Source organism: Amblyomma maculatum, chromosome 11 (assembly GCF_055883805.1).
Source record: "Amblyomma maculatum isolate TAMU_Amacu chromosome 11, ASM5588380v1, whole genome shotgun sequence".
Taxonomy (NCBI): Eukaryota; Metazoa; Arthropoda; class Arachnida; order Ixodida; family Ixodidae; genus Amblyomma; species Amblyomma maculatum.
In genome coordinates, this window is record NC_139354.1 from 37287387 (window position 1) to 37306169 (window position 18783).

Sequence of the window (18783 nt, forward strand, 5' to 3'; positions counted from 1 at the left end):
CAGGGAACCAGATATCGGGAGCAAAAAATCTTTCCAAAGTATGTCTGCCCAGAGAGATTGAAAACGTTTGTGATTTACGACGAGAAAAATGTGCAGGCGAGTTGCTTAAAATGAGCGGTCATATTATAGTGTTAATTTGCTTCGAAAATAAAGGCTGAATTTAACAAAAACTTTCAGAGCATTGCAGAGATCTGCTTTGCAGAAATGCGAAACCGTGTGAAGTGGCTGCTCTTTAGTAGCTTCTAGAGTGTCAGCTCTTTTGGGTGTCATCGAAACGCAGCCGCTGACGGTCGGGTTCGAACCCCGTATACTCCGGTATGCGGACGCCATAAGAAAATTGTTGCTTTCGTGCGTCCCTAACTCTTCGAGTGTCACATATTAAGGGAGGATCCGCTCTACGCGTAGTTCTTTTTTTTTTTTTTTCTCAGTTTAAAATATGCATTTTATACACGGAGCGCTATACTGGGGTCTATAGCAAACGGCAGAGAATTCAGGACGCAGTTCTCATTACACAGGCCCTAATCCATTTATTGCCCAATCCAGACCGAGCACTCAAAGTCTCTTTCTTCGCATGCAATTCGACTTGGTAGAGATAGCCGTCGCTTTTCTCACCAGCAAGATATCTGCCATAATTGAACTGTGTCAGCTTTAAGTCATCAGATTCCTAATTATCAATATTTCACAAATTTGACATTATTCAGTAGATCTTCAGCTTCCTACAACTTCCCTGGTGCTGGAAATGAGACCGTCGCCAACCACCACGGAATATGTATACAGCGCCACCGCTGGCCCTTCATATAATAACTTTCGCCGAAAATAATCGATGGAAAGCGGTACCCCCCCCCCCCCCTCCTTCTTTTTTTTTTTTTTTTGAGCCCGAGTAAATTGAGAATTGCAGAGACTCGGAATTTATCGCAAGATGCATCAGGATTATACTTTGACGTGGCAAGGAATGTGCTCATAGGATAGTCCCGCAGGGGATACTCAGGCGTACAACCAAAGAGTCGAAGGGCCATTAAACACCCCAAGGTCGAAAATCTGCTCTACACCGATGGTTGCGAGGCATTCTAGAACATGCGGTCGCAAGTATTTTTGAAGACATTAACAGAGGAGTGGCAGCTCTTGCGATCAATCAACTTCGCCATTCTCCTCGCCTTACAATCCATCTCCGAAGAGTTTCTCTCCCCTGCCTTGTCAACATGGCGACGTCGTTTTTCCGGTGTTTTTTTTTTTTTTTTTTTTTTTTTTGCTTTTATGCTACCCGAGCATTTCCGGAATGCGGAACCAGGAGGCTCCCAGATGACGACTTGATCGAAAGTCGAAAGGGGGGCAGGGTACCTGTGCTTAATGGGCGGATGAACAGCGGATGCTGGGAACCCTCTGTAAAATGTGGTAGGGGATTAAGCATAGCTCGAACCTATATTTACACGAGCGAAAGCTTTGTTACGATAGCTTGCATCGTTTAACAAGGCTGTACATTGTTCGACAGTGGATCATGGGCATCAGCAGGCCGTTCATGTGCTGTGCGATGTCAGTGCGCAATAAAGATTCCCACGTGGTCGAAATTACTCCCTATAGCCCTCCAGTAAGGCACCTCTTTCTCTCTCTCCGCTTTCACTCCCACCTTCCTCCCTTCCCTTAAGGCACTGTATTGGTGGTGACGAAAAAAATTATTGAGTCGACAAGAAGAGTTTCACGAGGGCTGGGCCGGCAGGCGGCCGGCAGGCCGTGTCGACAGCGGCTGCTCCTGTTCATTCGACCAGCCAGCCTCCTCTGTGAAGCCGAATCTGAGCTGTAGACGGCGATCTCCCAACCCTCTTGGTATGTGAGACCACAATGGGCTGGTGGTTGTAATTCTTTACATGTGATCATGATATGCTCGAAGGTAGCCCTCAGGGCCCCACACAGGGTACATTCGGGTTGGTATTGGGATGGGGAGAACAGGGCCAGTAATGCTGGTGAGGGAAACGAGCTTGGAGTCTCCATGGGGTTTGGTGTGGCTTCGTAAGGAATATGGGAAGGTAGAGGGTAGAAGAGTCTCTCTAGTGGTTATGTCGTTGTAGGTGAGTCGTGAGTCTCTGGCACTGTCTGGGTTTAGTACCCTCCGCTACCGTTGTCAGATGGGAAGGGGGACTTGACACCAGAAAGTGCCGTGCCCAGAGTCTCACATAACTCATCAGCCCATCATCATCCGTTCAACACATCCGGAGACCCACAAAATTTTGATCGAACGTGCATTTTTAGAGTTATCAAAAGCCTTCAAAATTGCGGCTGCCGGTTGATCTATTCTACCTTTTGCGAAATTTCGAATGGCGGTTTTCGAGTCTCTAAAGATGAATTTGGAGTTCGTCCTGACAATCAGCAGAGCTATACAGCTGCCCTTCTGCCTCCTGTGGGGTGCATGCTTCGTTTAATGTTACTGAATTTTGTGAGTGATACGTGTGATCGACTAGCGCCAGGGCATATGCTCTCTTTTCCCATATTTTGCCGCGTCGACATACGTCATTTGTGGTATATTGCAATAGTGTTTCTCTAGTGATTGGGTTCTTGCTACCCGACGCTGCCGGGTAAAACTCCGGGTGCATGTTTTTAGGTAGTGGAGCGACTTCCAGTATTTTGTGTATTGAACGAGGAACCGATGCTGCCTGGGAGTGTCTACCCACCTAGTGTATGTCGGTCTTTTGTAGTACCTGTCTTCCGGTTGATGTTGCGATCAGTCGCTCGTACTGCGCCGTGAGGTGTGCTTCGGTGATTTCTTCTAGCGTGTTATGTATTCCCAGTTGCATGAGTTTCTCGGTAGCCGTGCTAATGGGTTTGGGGATAAGCGTGAACTCGGGCCATACCTGAGCCACAAATACTCGCTCTGATGCGCGCTATTTTGGCACCCTTTGCAACATTAATATGCGCATTTTGGGCTCTTAAATCAAGGTCAGTTAGAAGTGCCTCACCATGAAAATACTATGCCGGTAGACATCGAGAATTATGACAGCGTTGTGCGGTTCAGGGAAGTGCATATGACACTCCCCGAGCAACCACAATGGATTCATGTGCTTGACAGTTTGGTAAAACTGATAAATGTTTTAACCCGCCGTGTCACGCGAAAGTGTGCTGGCACGTTTTATTGTTCATCGTCTTGTTTTGAATGTCGAAGTCGGCAATAAAGAAAAAAAAAAGGATGTGCGTTTCAGGATCGCAGGCGTGGCGCAGTTGGCTAAAGCTCTTGGCAGGGGATCCGAGGGACGGAGGTTCGATTCGTGGTAGAGATAGGATTCCGGTGGAGGAAAGAAATGCTCTGAGAGCTGGAGTCCAGAATCCCGAAGTCGCCCTATTGCTTTGCGGAAAAGTGAACTTTTTTCCGATTTAAGAGCAGCCTTCGCGTATGCTTCTGTTTAAGTTACCTACTACCGAGATAGTCGGTGGCTCCCTCCCTAACCTATAACCGAGACCTCCAACTGGCGCCGACTCAAGGCACGTACTGCTCCCTACCCTATTCTCCTTCACCCCCCCCCCCTACCCCGATCAGTTCCTGTCCTCCTGTAAGCTCAATCAATCAATCAATCAATCAATCAATCAATCAATCTTTATTTCAGTTTGTACATGCAAACTGGGGATGGTGAGAAAAAAGCAGTGAATTATGCACCGCTTGACGGGCCTCACCACCCCTACAAGTCAGCAGTAGGCACAAGGCAAGAACAACCACTGGTAAAAAAAAAAAAAAAAAAAAAAAAAAATGAATACAAGTGCATCTACAGAACAAGGTTGACAGAACATATCTCATAACTGGCAGCAATAATAGACGCAGAAGACCGTGAGGCTATAACACAGAGTGGCACAGTACGTTCAAACACAATTGACATCACTGTAGCATAGATTACTGAATAAAGCTTTTACGAATGGAAGAAAAAGACATAATATTCACTTGGTCACTCAAAGGGGTATTTAGGAACTTTGGCACAATAAATCTCAACATACAAAACCCATAGTTAGTTCTGCACTTTGGTAATGCAAACCTACTCTGCAGTCTGATGTCGTATGATGAGTGGCGACATGTAATAGGAACAATTTCAGAAAAAAATGAATCACCCTTTTTTATTGTTGATTTATAGAGACATGCAAATCTGTAGTCAAATAATTTGTTGAAAGGTACAATATTATAATGCAGGTAAATGTGTCTAGTAGGCGAATCATACGTCCCGTTGACAATCGCGCGAAGCATTTTCTTTTGTAATGTTTGCAGTTTAATGACATTAGATACCGTTGTATGGCCCCAGACAAGGAGGCAATAGCTAAGGTGCGAATAAAAAATGCATAATATAAAGTAATTTTAGTTTTGATAGGTAAAATATGCCTGTTACGTGAAGTAATTCCGAAAATTCTAGAAAGCGTTAACACAATATTGTTAACATGGGCATCACATGCCATCGTACTGCTAAACGTTACACCTAATGATTTGAATGTGTCCACGTACTCGATTTCACTGCCATTGAGGTATAACCAGGGGCGGTAAAGTACTTGTTTTCCTTTAGGAAGGAAGAGTACTGCTTTAGTTTTTTCTTTGTTTATCTTTAATGAGTTGGCTGATGACCATGTGGCAAGCGATAAGAGCGTGCGGTTCGCGGTATCTGCTAAGCTTTGTACGTCATTGGAAGAAAAAAATAGGCTGGTGTCATCTGCATATACAATGTATTTTGCGTGGTTACTGATATTAGGGATGTCATTTATATATATATTAAACAGGAGTGACCCTAAAATGCTGCCTTGAGGGACGCCATTCGAAATTCCTAGAATCTGTGAAGAGGAATGATTAATCACCACATACTGAGACCGTGAATTCAGATACGATTTGATTAGGCTGAGAGCATGTCCGCGTATGCCATAGTTCTCTAGTTTTGCAAAAAGAATATCGTGATTTAGGCAATCGAAGGCTTTACTGAAATCAACAAAAACACCGAGAGTTAGAAGCTGTGACTCAAAATGTTTTAAAATGTATTCTTTTTGTACGAGTAGCGCATGCTCCGTGGACCTATTTTGTGTAAAGTCATACTGACAGCCGGTTATTACGGAATGTTTCTGCAGAAAATGTTGCAAACGGATGCGAATCAGTTGTTCTAAACCCTTAGAAAAGTACGGAAGTACAGACACTGGCCTACAGTTTCCCAACTTGTTCGCATCGCCTTTTTTTATGTATCACGGCTACCCTGGCTAGCTGCATGTCAGTAGGGAAATTCGCTGTAATAAGTGCGGTGTTGTATATATAGGTTAGGCATGGCGTAATTATGTCAAGAATGTACTTAACTGGTCGGCTCTGTATATTATGTGCATCAAGACTGCAGGTGTCTTCATTTTCGGGAGACTTTCTTCCCGTCTTCCTCCCATGTATTTAAAGCTAAACGGCGTTTAGCCGGTCGAACTATATTCCTCGTTGAACCCTTCTAGTTCTTAGCCATACGGCGGTTTTTAGGAGGGGAGGGTTGTGAATACACATGAATCAAACCTGTCCCACTGTAACGGCCATGCGTAATTATCACGCGAAATCAAGTGCGCGCTGTTAGGGAGGATGCTAAACGAGTGTATGCTGGCCATCCCCTATCACTTATTCTTAAGCGGAAACCGAAGTGCCTTACCGTGCAAATATTCTTCTATCGCATGCACCGCGGTCTGTAAAGCTTCCTCTATAAAGTCATCGCTTCCATGGCTCCTCCAGGGCACGATATCGTCTGGATGGATACTATGATGGAGCCCCTCTATCTCTACCAGCTTGTTTGGTTAGCCAATCATAGCTATGTTAAGAATGATGGGTGAGAGCACTGATCCCTGTGGGGTCCCACGGGCTCCGAGTAGAACCCCTTTCCGTCTACAATTGGCAATGTTGATGTCAACTGTTCTGTTCGTTAGAAAATCTGTAGGTCCTTTCTGGACATTAAGTTTCACCGTAACGATATAGGAGAGCCTTATGTGCTGCGAGCAGCGGCCGCGTCATGTCGCTAAGTGTATCGACATTTAGCGTGTGGCGCTATGTGCTCCGGCCACACATGGAAAAATTACTTTTGAAAAGGAATTAAATTACTTTTCTAATTACTTTGCTGAAAATTGCAGAAAAGTAATTAAATTACGTTACTCATTACTTCTCCCAAAAAGGAATGAAATGACATTACAATTACTTTTACTGAGTAATTCAATTATTTTGAAATTACTTTCTAGTTTCCATCCATGCAAAAACTAAGTAAACCTAGTAAAAAAAAAAAAACAACAACAGCTTGTTCTCCAGACGCGAAGCCCACACATTCTTTCGTCTTCCCGCCAAATTCCGTCACTCTCTATTTCTTCCCTCTTTCCTATAGCACTTGCCATTACAAAAGCAGGACAAGAGCAAAAACCGGAACCGACCAGATGCACTTCAGTAAAAGTAATTTCGAAAGGAGTTAATTACCTTTGCTGCGAAATTACTACCAAAAGTAATTCATTACATTACATTACTAAATTACCAAACGAAAAACGTAATTATTTACGTTGCAAATTACCAAAAAGGTAATTAAATTACAGTAATTGCACAGTAATTCAATTATTGCCATGTCTGGCTCCGGCTACGCTGGTCAGGCACAAAGTGTTCAAAAGAGAGCGCAATGCTATAAAGGTGGTTTTTTTCCGATGCCAGTCGCCATGTCAGTGTCTTGTCGCTCGAAACCTGGCGTTACAAATGACCAGTCTCCGTTTCCGTAAATGCAAATACACGCATTTTCTGTTTCCGTAAACGTGAATTAATTCTCGGTTTCAACTTTCACTCCCTTCCTTCCCTTCCCTTGCGGCGCGTTCAGGTTTCCGCAGAAAAGTGTAACAAATACTGCGCCCTTTTTTTTTCTTCTGTAAACCAATTTAAATTTATACTTTCTCGGAATGTTTGCCCATCAAAACTGACGAAATATTTGCCGTTGGAGGGCGCATTCACGAAAGGGTTCGATATTCTGCGGTGAAACAATGTGTTCCGGATTTGTAGCCTTGGCTCCAATGTCAAAACGATCTGTTGAACCATATCACAATTCGTTCACGATAATGACGTTATACAAACCGTTCTGCTTGCTTGCATAATGAAGAAGTAAGTCGTTTTTAGCTCAAAGACTGGGGAAACAAATATTGAACTCCGTAAGAGAAACACAAAATCCCCCTGTCACATTCGTCTATTCCGCTGAGCTGCTTTCTTCTTCCTTGTAATGAGTTAGACCATGGTAAATGCTTATTCATGAGCCCTTTACGCATCGACACGCACACAAGAACTCGCTATATATTCTTCGCCTATACTGTACACCTGCTCCGGGAAGTAATTTGCTCTCCTGCAAATCTGAGAATGAGGAAAATGCTTCCCATTGTAATTTATTCTTTTCTTCAGGTGGCCGTACGAAAGGTAGTAATTGCTTGAACATTCCCTCGATTGTGTGAAAACGTCTGTTTATCTTTGCCCGTACGATGAATGGGTTTCACAAAAGCAAATGCACACGTTTCTATCTTCCCGTCTCGAATACTCGGGCCCATCTATTTACGCCCGGCGGCCTTCTACTGTTTCTCAGAAAGCTCCCTGCGCCTGCTATCAAAGGCTTTTTGCATAGCGTCAAATGCTTAGAGCACAGGCGATTTGCGCCTAAATGCGAATGTCTGTCACAGGCAGTGTTTAAAACATGTCGCGTTCTCGGCGTGCGCCTGCAATTAGCAGCGTGGATACAACACGTTGCCGCATGTGTGCTTCTCTTGCCTCGCCGCTTCCGTGATCCTCCCCCCCCCCCTCCCTCCCTCTCCATCTTCACCTTTCCTCCTCCTTTACTTTCTAAAAGCAACAAGCCGACAGCACAAAATGGCGACATGCCAACGGGACCGTACGTCGCCGTCTGCGAGCGTCAGGGCGTCGTCTGCGCGAAGAATACACAAGAAGCGTGGGAAAAAACGAGCCATGGTTGCGTATGAATGACAATGTACGGCCCCCAAGCAGCCCCAACCACGCGACTGGGAGCGGGCCGGCCTCACTTCCGCTGCCTGCATCACGTGCACCGTGACGTCGACGGCACGTGATGCGGTCCACGAGCGTAATGCATTGTAAGCTGCGTTTTTTTCTTCTCTTTATTATTTCACCCAACCGCGTGGAGAGAAGCCGAACAGTGTCGACGAGAGAGTGCGGAGTGGCGCAGTCGAACAGGGTAAGAACGGGATGAGAGAGGAGTGCGCACGTTCCCTCTATTTTCTTTTTTCCCATTGCTTTAGTTTCGTGCAGCATATGGCCACCAGAGGGACTGAGTCGCATGAGACTTTAGTCCTCCCTGCTATTTCACATGGAAGTACTAAGCGTAAAAGCGTCTTTAACGAGTCTAATTATTTCCTTACCCTCCGCTTGACGATGACTGACCTTATACTGTGATCATATTACTTCAGTTCAGTTCAGTCGTGCAGTCGTGTCCGACTCTTCGTGACCCCGGTGGACCATGTCACGCCACGCTTTCCGGTCTCTCACTATCTTCCTAACATCACATAACTTCATCTGCAGCGCCTCGAGGATGCCATTTAACCATCGCGTTCGCTGCCTACCCTTTCTCTGGCGACCCTCAACCTTTCCCAACATATTGCTACCATGCCTTTTCTTTTTTTTGATATATTAAAAACACAGGGCGTGAGAAATGACGTACGCTAAGCGCTTGGTGTGGACATGGATCTCGAGCATCCTTCAGTTTCTTGTGACAGTGAAAATAATATCCCTTTCCTGCACTGCTCTATAAAGCAAAGATTACAGCTTCGTATCAGGTTAACTGCACCGTGTTGCTATTTCAAACAGAACAGAGGCTGCATACAGTGTCTAAAAGATATAAGCTTCTCGTAGATTCCAGACATTGGAGGCATTGTTTCTAATATAACCCTCTGGCGACGAATCAAAACAAAGCCAGAGCGCCTGAATGCAGCCAGAGCTTTGCGAAATCTACGAAAGCAAAAGAAAACAAACACAAATGTGACCTAGGCAATCGCTAGCGATGTCAGCGCTACTGCTTTGTACGCGGGATACTCTTGCGTAACACCCGGAACCGGGAGCTTTTCCTTCCGCCACTTACTCTCCTCCACGCCAGCGCAAGCGCGGCTTTCCCTATGCTTTCCTCCTTCAGCCGTCATCACAGCGCAGGCGGGGCAGTAGTGAAAGCATTTTTTTTTTTCTCCATCTCTTCCTCTATCTCTTTTTCTCCTCGCCTTTCTGGTTTTCTCGCTCTCTCCTCTGCACCCTCTCTCCGATTTTTACGGCGGCGCCACGGTCGCGGGGGCGAGTGGGCGAGAGTCCCTCCGTCCGTGCGTGCGCCCGTGTGCTTCCAACATGGCGGCCAGCGGATGCTTGGACGAGGAACGGAGCGAAGTCTTAGCCGAACACTCGGCTATGCGCAATAAGAGTTTGCTGTTCGATATGATGCTACCCGAACGGATATACCAGCGCACAGAGTTCGACTTCGTGCGCTCCAATCCTTCCAGTGGCGGTGCGAGCGGCGGCAAATGCCTCGTCGAGAGGCTCGGCGCAGCCGTGGTGAACAAAGTGGTGGGCTCCGGCATTGCTTCTTCGAGCTCTACGCTCGGCCTGATTGGGAGCCGAGACGGGTACCAGCCGCCGTCCGAGTTCGCCGCCGAGCGCCGGAACCACCGGTACGACCGAGCAGCCAGCACAGACAGGTCAGTATTTGTCTCTATTGCACGCCTGGCCGCTCTTTTGTTTGATGTAGCAGCGGCGGCCGCCACGGCTTCGGGTAACTCTCTGGAGCCCTCGCTGGCCCCCTTTTTTTTTTCTCCACACCAAGAAAAAAAAAAAAAAGAAAGAAGTCCGAATCGAACTAAAAGGAAGATTCGTCGCATCTCTCGCCTTCCATCCGTTTCGCGAAGCAAGGCGACAATTTCGGTCTGGCAGAAATATTTTTGTGACTCCGTGTTCTCTGCGTGAATCCAGTGTGCGCGTTGTTTTGATTCCGGCGAAACAGCGTGCGAGAAAGTGCGTTTAGAATAGCGGAGGGGGGGTGGGAAGGGGGCGGAGAGGAAGTTGTCGATGAAGGGAGCCGGAAATAAGGGGGGAAGGCAAGGAGATGACGCCGAATGGATGCTGAAGAAAAAAAGACGAGGGGGGGAGGGGAGGGGGGCGAAATCGCGGGGCAAGAAGGTTGCTCCGGCTTGTGCCGTGCTCTTCCCAATGCCTTCCTCCGTCCTAGCTCCTGGGACTTGCTTCGAGGTAACCGGGTCAATAACACGTTATCGTCCATCTAGGAGAGAGAACATTATGCAGGCGTCTAAGGTTCCTCTCTCTGGATGCGTCCAGTCGGCGGCAGTGTCTTTGGTTGTGCAATCGTATCCGGAAAGACTGGGAATTCCTTGCTTTTTTTTTTTTTTTTTTTGTCTTTCTAGTGACTCTGTGACCGATGACGTTTGATGGGGTTGATGGAGTCAAGTTTCAGGCCCACTCTTAACAAAGCGCTAGGCACAGAGCTATTGTCGTTACATGTGGCATGCTGGCGTGCTTCACTGCCTTTAAGACATGGTAACTCGCGACGCTTTCTTTTCATTAACCTAGGGAATTTATTTATTTTTTATTATTTAATCGCTAGGCAAGTGGACTTGTCGATCGAATTTGTAGTGTATCATTTGGAATGTTGAAAAGGAAAGTTTGAAGCTTGAAGACAATCTGGACGTGCCGTTGTTAAAGCCATGATCCGATGCTCTGAAAACTTGGCTTTCTCACAGCTTGCGCTTCATCTTCGGTCATAGGTCATTTACTAGGCAGATTGTCTCTGGAACGGATATTGGTTGCCCCGCTTTTTCGTTTCGTTTGCACATCTAAAAGCAAGGAAGGGGTCACGTCAGGTTTGGAACTGATGCTAGCATTGGTCTGTTTTCCAGTTCCTTACGTAGTTTGCCGTAAGCAAGAAATTCTCACTTGTGTGTGTGTGTGTGTGTGTGTGTGTGTGTGTGTGTGTGTGTGTGTGTGTGTGTGTGTGTGTGTGTGTGTGTGTGTGTGTGTGTGTGTGTGTGTGTGTGTGTGTGTGTGTGTGTGTGTGTGTGTGTGTGTGTGTGTGTGTGTGTGAGCGCGAAGTTTAAGTGAAAGAAGATAAAATGTAAACCCGAAAGTGTGTCGATGTTCTTAACAAGCTTACGTTAAGTTTGTTTTGCGCAAAGAGTTCAAGGAGACAGCTTGTTGTGTCGAAGTGAGAGGCACGTGAAGCGTGGTTAGTTGTCTGACTCTTATCATTCATATTCATAACCGCTATCTTAATCGGTTTTCGCATGATTTGTCAGTGTCGTCGACATGCTTGAACTTTAGCCCGGTCGATTGCTCCGATCACTTCATGTGTTGCTGCGTCAGAGTTACGCCGATGTTCAGTGACTGTTGCTATTTTGACGGACACCGACCGCGTTTATATAACTTTCTACATTAATCTATGTAATGGGTTGGATATTTAAACCGAACGGCGAGTCACAGTGTCAACACTGGTTAAAAGCGGTATTTTTCAGTTCTGCCTGTTATCGAGTTAAGTTAGATAAGGACGAACCTCTTTTTTTTGAAGGTCACGACGAGGCATAAACAGCGTTTTCAAACACGTGGCCTGGCATGCCGTTGCCAGCTGTATAGTGTCATGTGCTTAACAGAAATGGCGACCAATGTTCTGCGTCATCATGCATATTTTTCTTCTTTGCCTCTGTTCCTGTGCCTTTACACGAATAATATTTTCCACCACTGAGTATGGCTAACAGCGGACCGCACGTCTTGAGGTTAGAGGCTTGGCATTATTTGGTGCATATTAATACACGCTTCCGCGCTGATGCTTGCGCTATGAAATTATCCCCAACTTCATCATCATCATCAGCCTGACTATCCCCACTGCAGGACGAAGGCCTCTCCTATATTTCTCCAATTAACCCGGTTCTGTGCTAGTTGCATCCACTTGACCCCTGCGAACTTCTTAACCTCATCCGCCCACCAGCTTTCTGCCGGCCCCTGCTACGCTTTCCTTCCCTTGGAATCCAGTTTGTTACCCTAAGCTACCATCGGTTATCCTCTCTTCGCACAACATGTCCTGCCCATGCCCATTTTTTCTTGATTTCCACTAGAATGTCAGTAACTTATTTCTCTGACCCTCTCTGCACGCTTCCTATCTCTTAATGTTACCACTACCATCTTTCGTTCCATAGCCCTCTGAATTGACCTCAACTTACGTAGAACCCTCTTGGTTAGCCTTCACGTTTCAGCTCCTGGAAGTAGTAGGCGAATATGTCTACTTAGGACAGGTAGTAACCGCAGATCCCGACCGTGAAAAGGAAATAACAAGAAGAATAAGATTGGGATGGAGTGCATTTGGCAAGCACTCGCAGATTATGACTAGCAGCTTACCGGTATCGCTCAAGAGGAAAGTATACAGCAGTTGCATGTTACCTGTACTCACCTATACTAACTTAGTTGTACCTTACTACCTATTATTGAAGCTAGCAAACGAATAAAAAGGCACTATTTATTCTCTCGGCTGTCTGAACAAGAGAAAAATATATGCCGCTTTATTGAGATTTCCTGCGTTTTGAGAATAAAGTGTCTGATGAAGAATTCGATTTCGTTGCGAATTTTGTCAGGAGCCCTTCGCTGCCGAGTTGCTTAACCCATGTTGATTTGTAACGCAACACCAGTTACTGTCGAATACACGCGGCAGCACAATCTTCGGTACGGTCTGTTTAGTTGGTGCTAGGACTCGAATATATGGTACGTTAAAATACCTGCTTTCACGATTGCTTTCCGGACACTCACCCCGCCGCAGAGCACGCGAGTCTGTGTTTCATGACGATAAAAGGAAAGTGCGCCCATGTACTGTGCGATGTCAGTGCAGGTTAAAGAACCCCGGGTGGTCGAAATTAATTGAAGTCCTCTGCGCCGTTCCTCACAGCCGATGTCTTTGCGATGTTAGACACCATATATCCACTTACCTAGGAAAGGGACGTTGCAGGCTTTCATCCGTTGCGTTTTCGTTTTGCTAATAGTTGACAATAGAGTAGCGCCGAAGTCATGCGCTCACGTGGTGACTACACCGGGCTTCCCCCTTAGATGACGAGGCAGAGGAACATATCACAGATCACATAGGCTAGAAAGACATACCCCATACCTCTCGAAACGCCAAACAAATCGGAAGAACACACCCTCCGCTATCTACAAACAGGCTCTCTCCTCACACCGATTTAACTCTAATCATTGGAACTCCTCAGTGCCCACACAGTGGAGATTTAGCTACGGTCCTTCGAAACGTGGTGTAGGCATGCCAATTCAATCCCGCTATCTAGAAACTTGCCAATCCCAGTCTGGAGCAGTGGCCGGGAGGCCATTCTGCACAGCGAGGACTCCGACCAGCAACCAGGACTGGTTCGCAGGGTCCACGCTACTGCGCAGGCCAATGGGCTGCCGGAATAGGCGGACCATCACTCAAGGCTACCAGGATTTTCACGAATTAATAAAATTTCCATTCAGTCAATCACCGAACTTGCTGAGCACAGTTTCGAATCGTTGGCAGATGAAAAAAAAATAAAATCCCGAAACAAAATTCTGCACTTAGTGAGTCGCGGCCGGTAGCCGGCGCTCTCCTTTGAGCGCCGATTAAGCAGCTGTAACAGATGACTGTTTGAAATTAGGCTCATTTTGGAATTCGCACCTGCAAGGCAATTTGTTTTATACAGCCCAAACTAACAAATGTCCCGATTAGGATAGTGTAGTTGCGACTAAACCGCACGCCATGTCCCTTGCGTATCGCTGGAACGTACTACGCACGCATTACAGCTTCGATGTGGTGAAGTTCTAGCTGAACATCTAAGATGCAAAAAGTACAACTCGGAGAGCTTCGTACTCTGAAACACATCGGATTTGTACTGAATACTGGCTGGCACGTTGAAAATGTGAACCGCGCGTGTAGTGAGAGATGTGCACATGGCCTCCGCATTTCCAAGTGGGTAGGTCATCTTCCAAGATTCCCCCCCCCCCCCCCCCCCCCCTTCGCTTTCCTCCTTCGCTTTCTTCCCATCAGAAAAAAAAAAAAAAAAAATCCGGGTAAGGCAGGGGTTTTCAAGTTTTCAGTGTGCTCGGCTTCTCGGAAGGTATTCTACCTTGGCTGACGGTCCCCCGTACAATGGCCCCGGAAAGTTGTTCTTCGACTATTGTGAACGGGGTGGGGGACAAGGAGTGGGACAGAGGTTGGCACACTGGCCAAGGCGGGATGTCTTCTCCTTCAGGGTCGTGTGAGGGGAGGGGGGTGACCTTCGAGTTAAAGTGCCCGACCATCGCCCTTCGTTTGCACCGGGCCTGGCCAGTGGAGTTTTTGATGAGCTTGCCGCTTGCTGCCTGAGTGACGTTTCGGACAAGCGAAAAGCTCGTTCTCTCTCTCTCTCTCTTTCTTTCTTTCTTTCTTTCTTGGAGGCTCTGTTGTCCCCTCCACTCCTCCTCAAAAGCAGTCGTTTCACTTTCTCCGGGGTGTGGTGGTGGCAGCGCGCGGCGGATAATTTCTTCTCGACAAGTGGTGCCTGTCAGTGAGCTTCCTCTCCCCCCTCGCGCACTCACTCTCACGTTTTTGGCCGTTGGCTTGATTGGAAGGGTAGCGTGGCTTCGTAGGCACGCGGGGACGGATGCTAAGGGAACTATTGGGACCAGTGCAGATGTTTTGCATCTTTAATTAACGTCTTGCTTTTTTTCCCTCAGCATTTTCTTCCTGACAATCCACTATTCTTGAAAGCGAAAATCTGTTCTGCAGGTTTTTCAGCGTGCTTTGATTTTTTTTTGTGTCGTGGCACAAGGGTCATTCTTTGTTGAGTTGTTGAAAATTTTTCATTTATTTATCCGCCGCGCAGTTCAGACTTTTGACGAGAACGTCGTAATAACTGCTTTTAAGTGCAGTCACATTGTACTTTCGAAATCGGTTGAAATGAAGGCACCGGTATTTCATTTGTTACCCTTTCGTAGGTCATTTTTTGTGGAAGCGTTGTCGTTAAAAATGCTGCTATCCGTCAATGCAGGCCTATTTCAGTTTGCCGCCAGCATGACTTCAATAGGTTGCCTCTTTACGAAGTAACTGTGATAGCAGTGCGAGATGGTTTCTGCCGGCAAGGGGGATTCACAACAAAAGGCGGCAGTCGTTTGTAGAGGGTGGTAGCAACACTTTTCTGTACCCCGCCGGGGTGGCGCAGTGATTACGGCGCTCAACCACTGCGCCCAAGGACGCGGGATCGAATCCCGGCCTCGGCAGCCGCTTTTCGGTGGAGGCGAAAAGCAAGTCGCCCGTGCGCTGTGCGATGTCAGTGCACGTTAAAGAACCCCAGGTGGTCGAAAATTCCGGAGTCCTCCACTACGGCGTCTCTCATGGCCAGGGTCGCTTTGGGACGTAAAACCCCACAAACCAACCAACCAACACTTTTCTGTATTTGTGTACAAGTTAACGTGCAAGAATAAAAAAAAAAAGAAAACGAACTGAATGTGGGCCCGTCTCACGCGGCACTTCCACTGTGGCCAATCCCCTGTCGTAAGTATGGGCCATTTCGACTGATGACGTCGTCGTCGTCGTCGTCATCATCATAATCATCATCACTGGCGAGTTAGCTTTACTAAACATAAGCTCACGACACGCACGATGAGGTATTGAGGCCTGTTTGATGTCTTTGCATTGTGACGGAACAGTGGTTTCCTCTCCTGTTTGCTTCATGTCGTGCGCCTGTCGGTTACTTTTTGTTATTATTTTCTCCAGACATTCCCTCAATGTTCGGTCGCTCTTTCAGTCTGTCTTTTTTTTTTTTTTCCCTCTCTTAAAATTGCGCTTGCCGTTGGAAATTCGGTCACTGGGTGTGATGTTCGTCACTTGGTTTCTAGCTTTCATTGCTCGGTCTAAAAATATATTCTCGTCGACAGGAAATTTGCCTTTTCTGCGTGTATCATGGTACCCAGCTTCAGAACTAGGGGTATAGTACGTTAGGACGTGCCAAGTTAGGCCATCCTTAGCTCATAAATATTAACGGCACTAACCTGATACGGACCATATAGTGGCGCGAAAAAAGAAAAAGGAGCTGCTGCTCATTAATTTTACACGCCCACTCGTCGCATGTTTTTCTCTTTTTTTTTTTTCGCCGCCTCCAATTTATTTGCTTCCTGCACCTTTTCTTCGCCTGTTAACGGCAGGAACCAACCGGAAAAAAAACTTGGTGTTGGCCCAGTTGGGACCCTTCCATGATTTGCCACGGACCGCTCACGTGAGGCCAAGGAACGCTTTTGGATCGCAGTGATGCTAGTTCCAGCTGACAGCAAAAGTCTTTTGTTCTCGAATAGAAACTTCCTTGTCCGCACTTCGTGCCTGCTTAATACATTCGACAAAACCGCTTAGTGAGTTGATATCGATACATCTATTAAGCTCTCTCGATATATTCCCGCTCGTGAGACCCCTCACATTCTTTTCCTTGTGTGCTCTCTGTGTGAAGGTACATTTTTCAGTTTGCTAATTCACGCTTTCTAGGCATTGAAGGGCTGTTTATTGCTAGGCGTGACAGGGTCGCAGTTGTGGAGCATGAGATTCTAGTACAGTCGCACCGGTGGTGTCGTAATCGATGTATTCCTGAAACTCAAATCTTATAGCATCGAATTATTCGCCGGTAGCGCTTGACTTTCATTAGCATATTAACAAGCGCCTATAGACAATATGGTTTGTATCTTTCGTTCTGGGAAACAGCGCAGTTCCACTCCTTCTAAATCCAGTCCGTCGACCAGGACATAATCGGGGCGATGGCGGATTTTCACGACGCTTGTCAGTTGGATGCATGTCAGTTTCATGTTAAGAACCCCAGGTGGTCGAAATTTCTGGAGCCCTCCTCTACGGTGTCTCTCATAGCCCGAGAGTTGCTTCGAGGCGCCGAACCCCGTGAGAAAAACCAAATTAAGCTTGTGAAGTTCAGTTGGACTATCCAAAGCATCTGTTAAAATAAATTGCTGTGGTTTAAACTTGCTAATTTCGGATGAAGCGAAAGCTTTGTTAGGCTTGGGAGCTTCGGCGACAGTTGTCTGCTCAGCGCAGCAGGTGGCACCACGATCTGCAACTTCCGCAAAGTGGCCCTAGGTTCTGGTCGGATTTCCACAACCTTCTCTCAACGACTAATGGATTCCAACCGCAAAAGTTTGGCAACGTCGTGCAGCGAGGGAGAGCTTCAACTCACTCCGTCGGGCGCAGCTCTTTGTAGCGAGCTTTCGACAGTTTCGAGAGCGACGGCATGCAGTCCTTGTTTGACGTAGAGTGCGAAATGTCAGCCACCGCGCCTGCCACTGTTGTCAATAATGCCCGAATGTGCGAGAACTACAAAAAGTGCTGCAACAGTGTTCTTTCCGCGATGCTACGAAAAAGACAAAGAAACCTGTATCGGTGTAGTGTTACTGCGATTGGTCTCGCGCGGTGTTTCTTGAAATTGATTTCTGTCTGCTGATGTTTAAGATTCGTTATGTTTTAATGTGTTTATTAGAGGATTGTGATTGTGTTACATTACACGAAGTTTTCTTTGGATACTACACCACTTCGTACCATACCGTACCGTTCCGTACCACATCATGCCACAGCCTACCATACCATGTCATACCATACATTGTGTCGTTTCTTTCGTGTCTGTCTCAGTACCCTTCTATGTTTCGTGCCGCGGGCGCAGTGGTGGCTTTGAGTCATGTCGGCGCGCGTACGTGTTGCAGGCACCGCACTTCCGCGTATGTTTTTGTTTCGTTGCGTGCCGTGTCGTGCTGCGTTACTGCCCGTTGCGACGAATTGCGAGTGGGAACTGCCTTGAGACCGTGGAGCGACGATAGTTAGGAAGGTAAGTTGCTGAGAGCCGGCGCCTTGTCGCGGTAGCCGCTAGTTTCCTTTCCGGTTTGGCTGCCTCCCTTTCTTCTTTTGCAACGTGTGGTTAGGTTTTCTTTCCCCCCAGGTTTCGCTTCTCTCCTTTTGGTCCTCAACTAATACTCATTTTTATTCTTCACGCCACGGCGGGCAACGCGGAAGCTTTCAACGAACTCAGCCACTTTTTCTTTACTTTTTTTTTATTTTAGCACTTAAAAGCACTGCCCGTCTGTTCCCACCGCTCTCTTCTTGATAATCTAAGCCGCGATTGCCGTCTGCGACCGCGGCGGCTGCGTTTCGATGGAGGCGAAACGAAGTGGCGTCCGTGTGCTGTGCGATGTCAGCGCACGTTAAAGATCCCCAGGTGGTCGAAATTACTCCGTAGCCCTCCACTACGGCTCCTCTTTCTCTCTTTCCACTTTCATTCCCACCTTCCTCTCTTCCCTTACGGCGCGGTTCGGGTGTCCACAGAGCAAGTGTGACAGTTACTGCGCCTTTCCCTTCCTGTGAACCAATTTAATTTAATTTAACCGTCTGCGAGTCATAATGGTCCGGCGTTCGTTTAATTTGTGCTTGCAGAATTGAAAACACGTTTACGCGTGGTTGTGCATTCGTGCGCTTGTGAGCCTTCGTGTGTTTGTATGCCTGTACATTTCAGTGAGCATCCTTAGCTGTTAGTGCGTTTACATAGTTGTGTATTTTTCTTTTCTTGTGTGTGCGTAAGCGATGTGGGGACGCGTTGTTCTGCAAAATTTCGTAGCTGCCGCTGGTTCGATCGCTGGAACGCTCGCCCGACTGACATCCTCGCTTTCTGATGACGTCATCAGCCAGTGCGGTATACAAGCAACTCACCTTAGCCTCCCCTCAAGTAATATTTGTGCTTGGGTTGATTATACTTCACGTTTGT

General features: G+C 46.9%; 1 protein-coding gene across 1 annotated transcript in view; it reads left to right on the plus strand.

Moving 5' to 3' along the window:
* The first annotated feature begins 9309 nt into the window (after nt 1-9309).
* The window catches only part of jing (AE binding protein 2 jing), a 155500-nt gene continuing 146026 nt past the window's right edge, over nt 9310-18783 (plus strand). Inside the window, exon 1 of the mRNA XM_084584553.1 lies at nt 9310-9684. Within this exon, the coding sequence (XP_084440679.1) occupies nt 9338-9684 (347 nt within the window). The 5' untranslated portion in view covers nt 9310-9337. The remainder of the gene's footprint in view (nt 9685-18783) is intronic.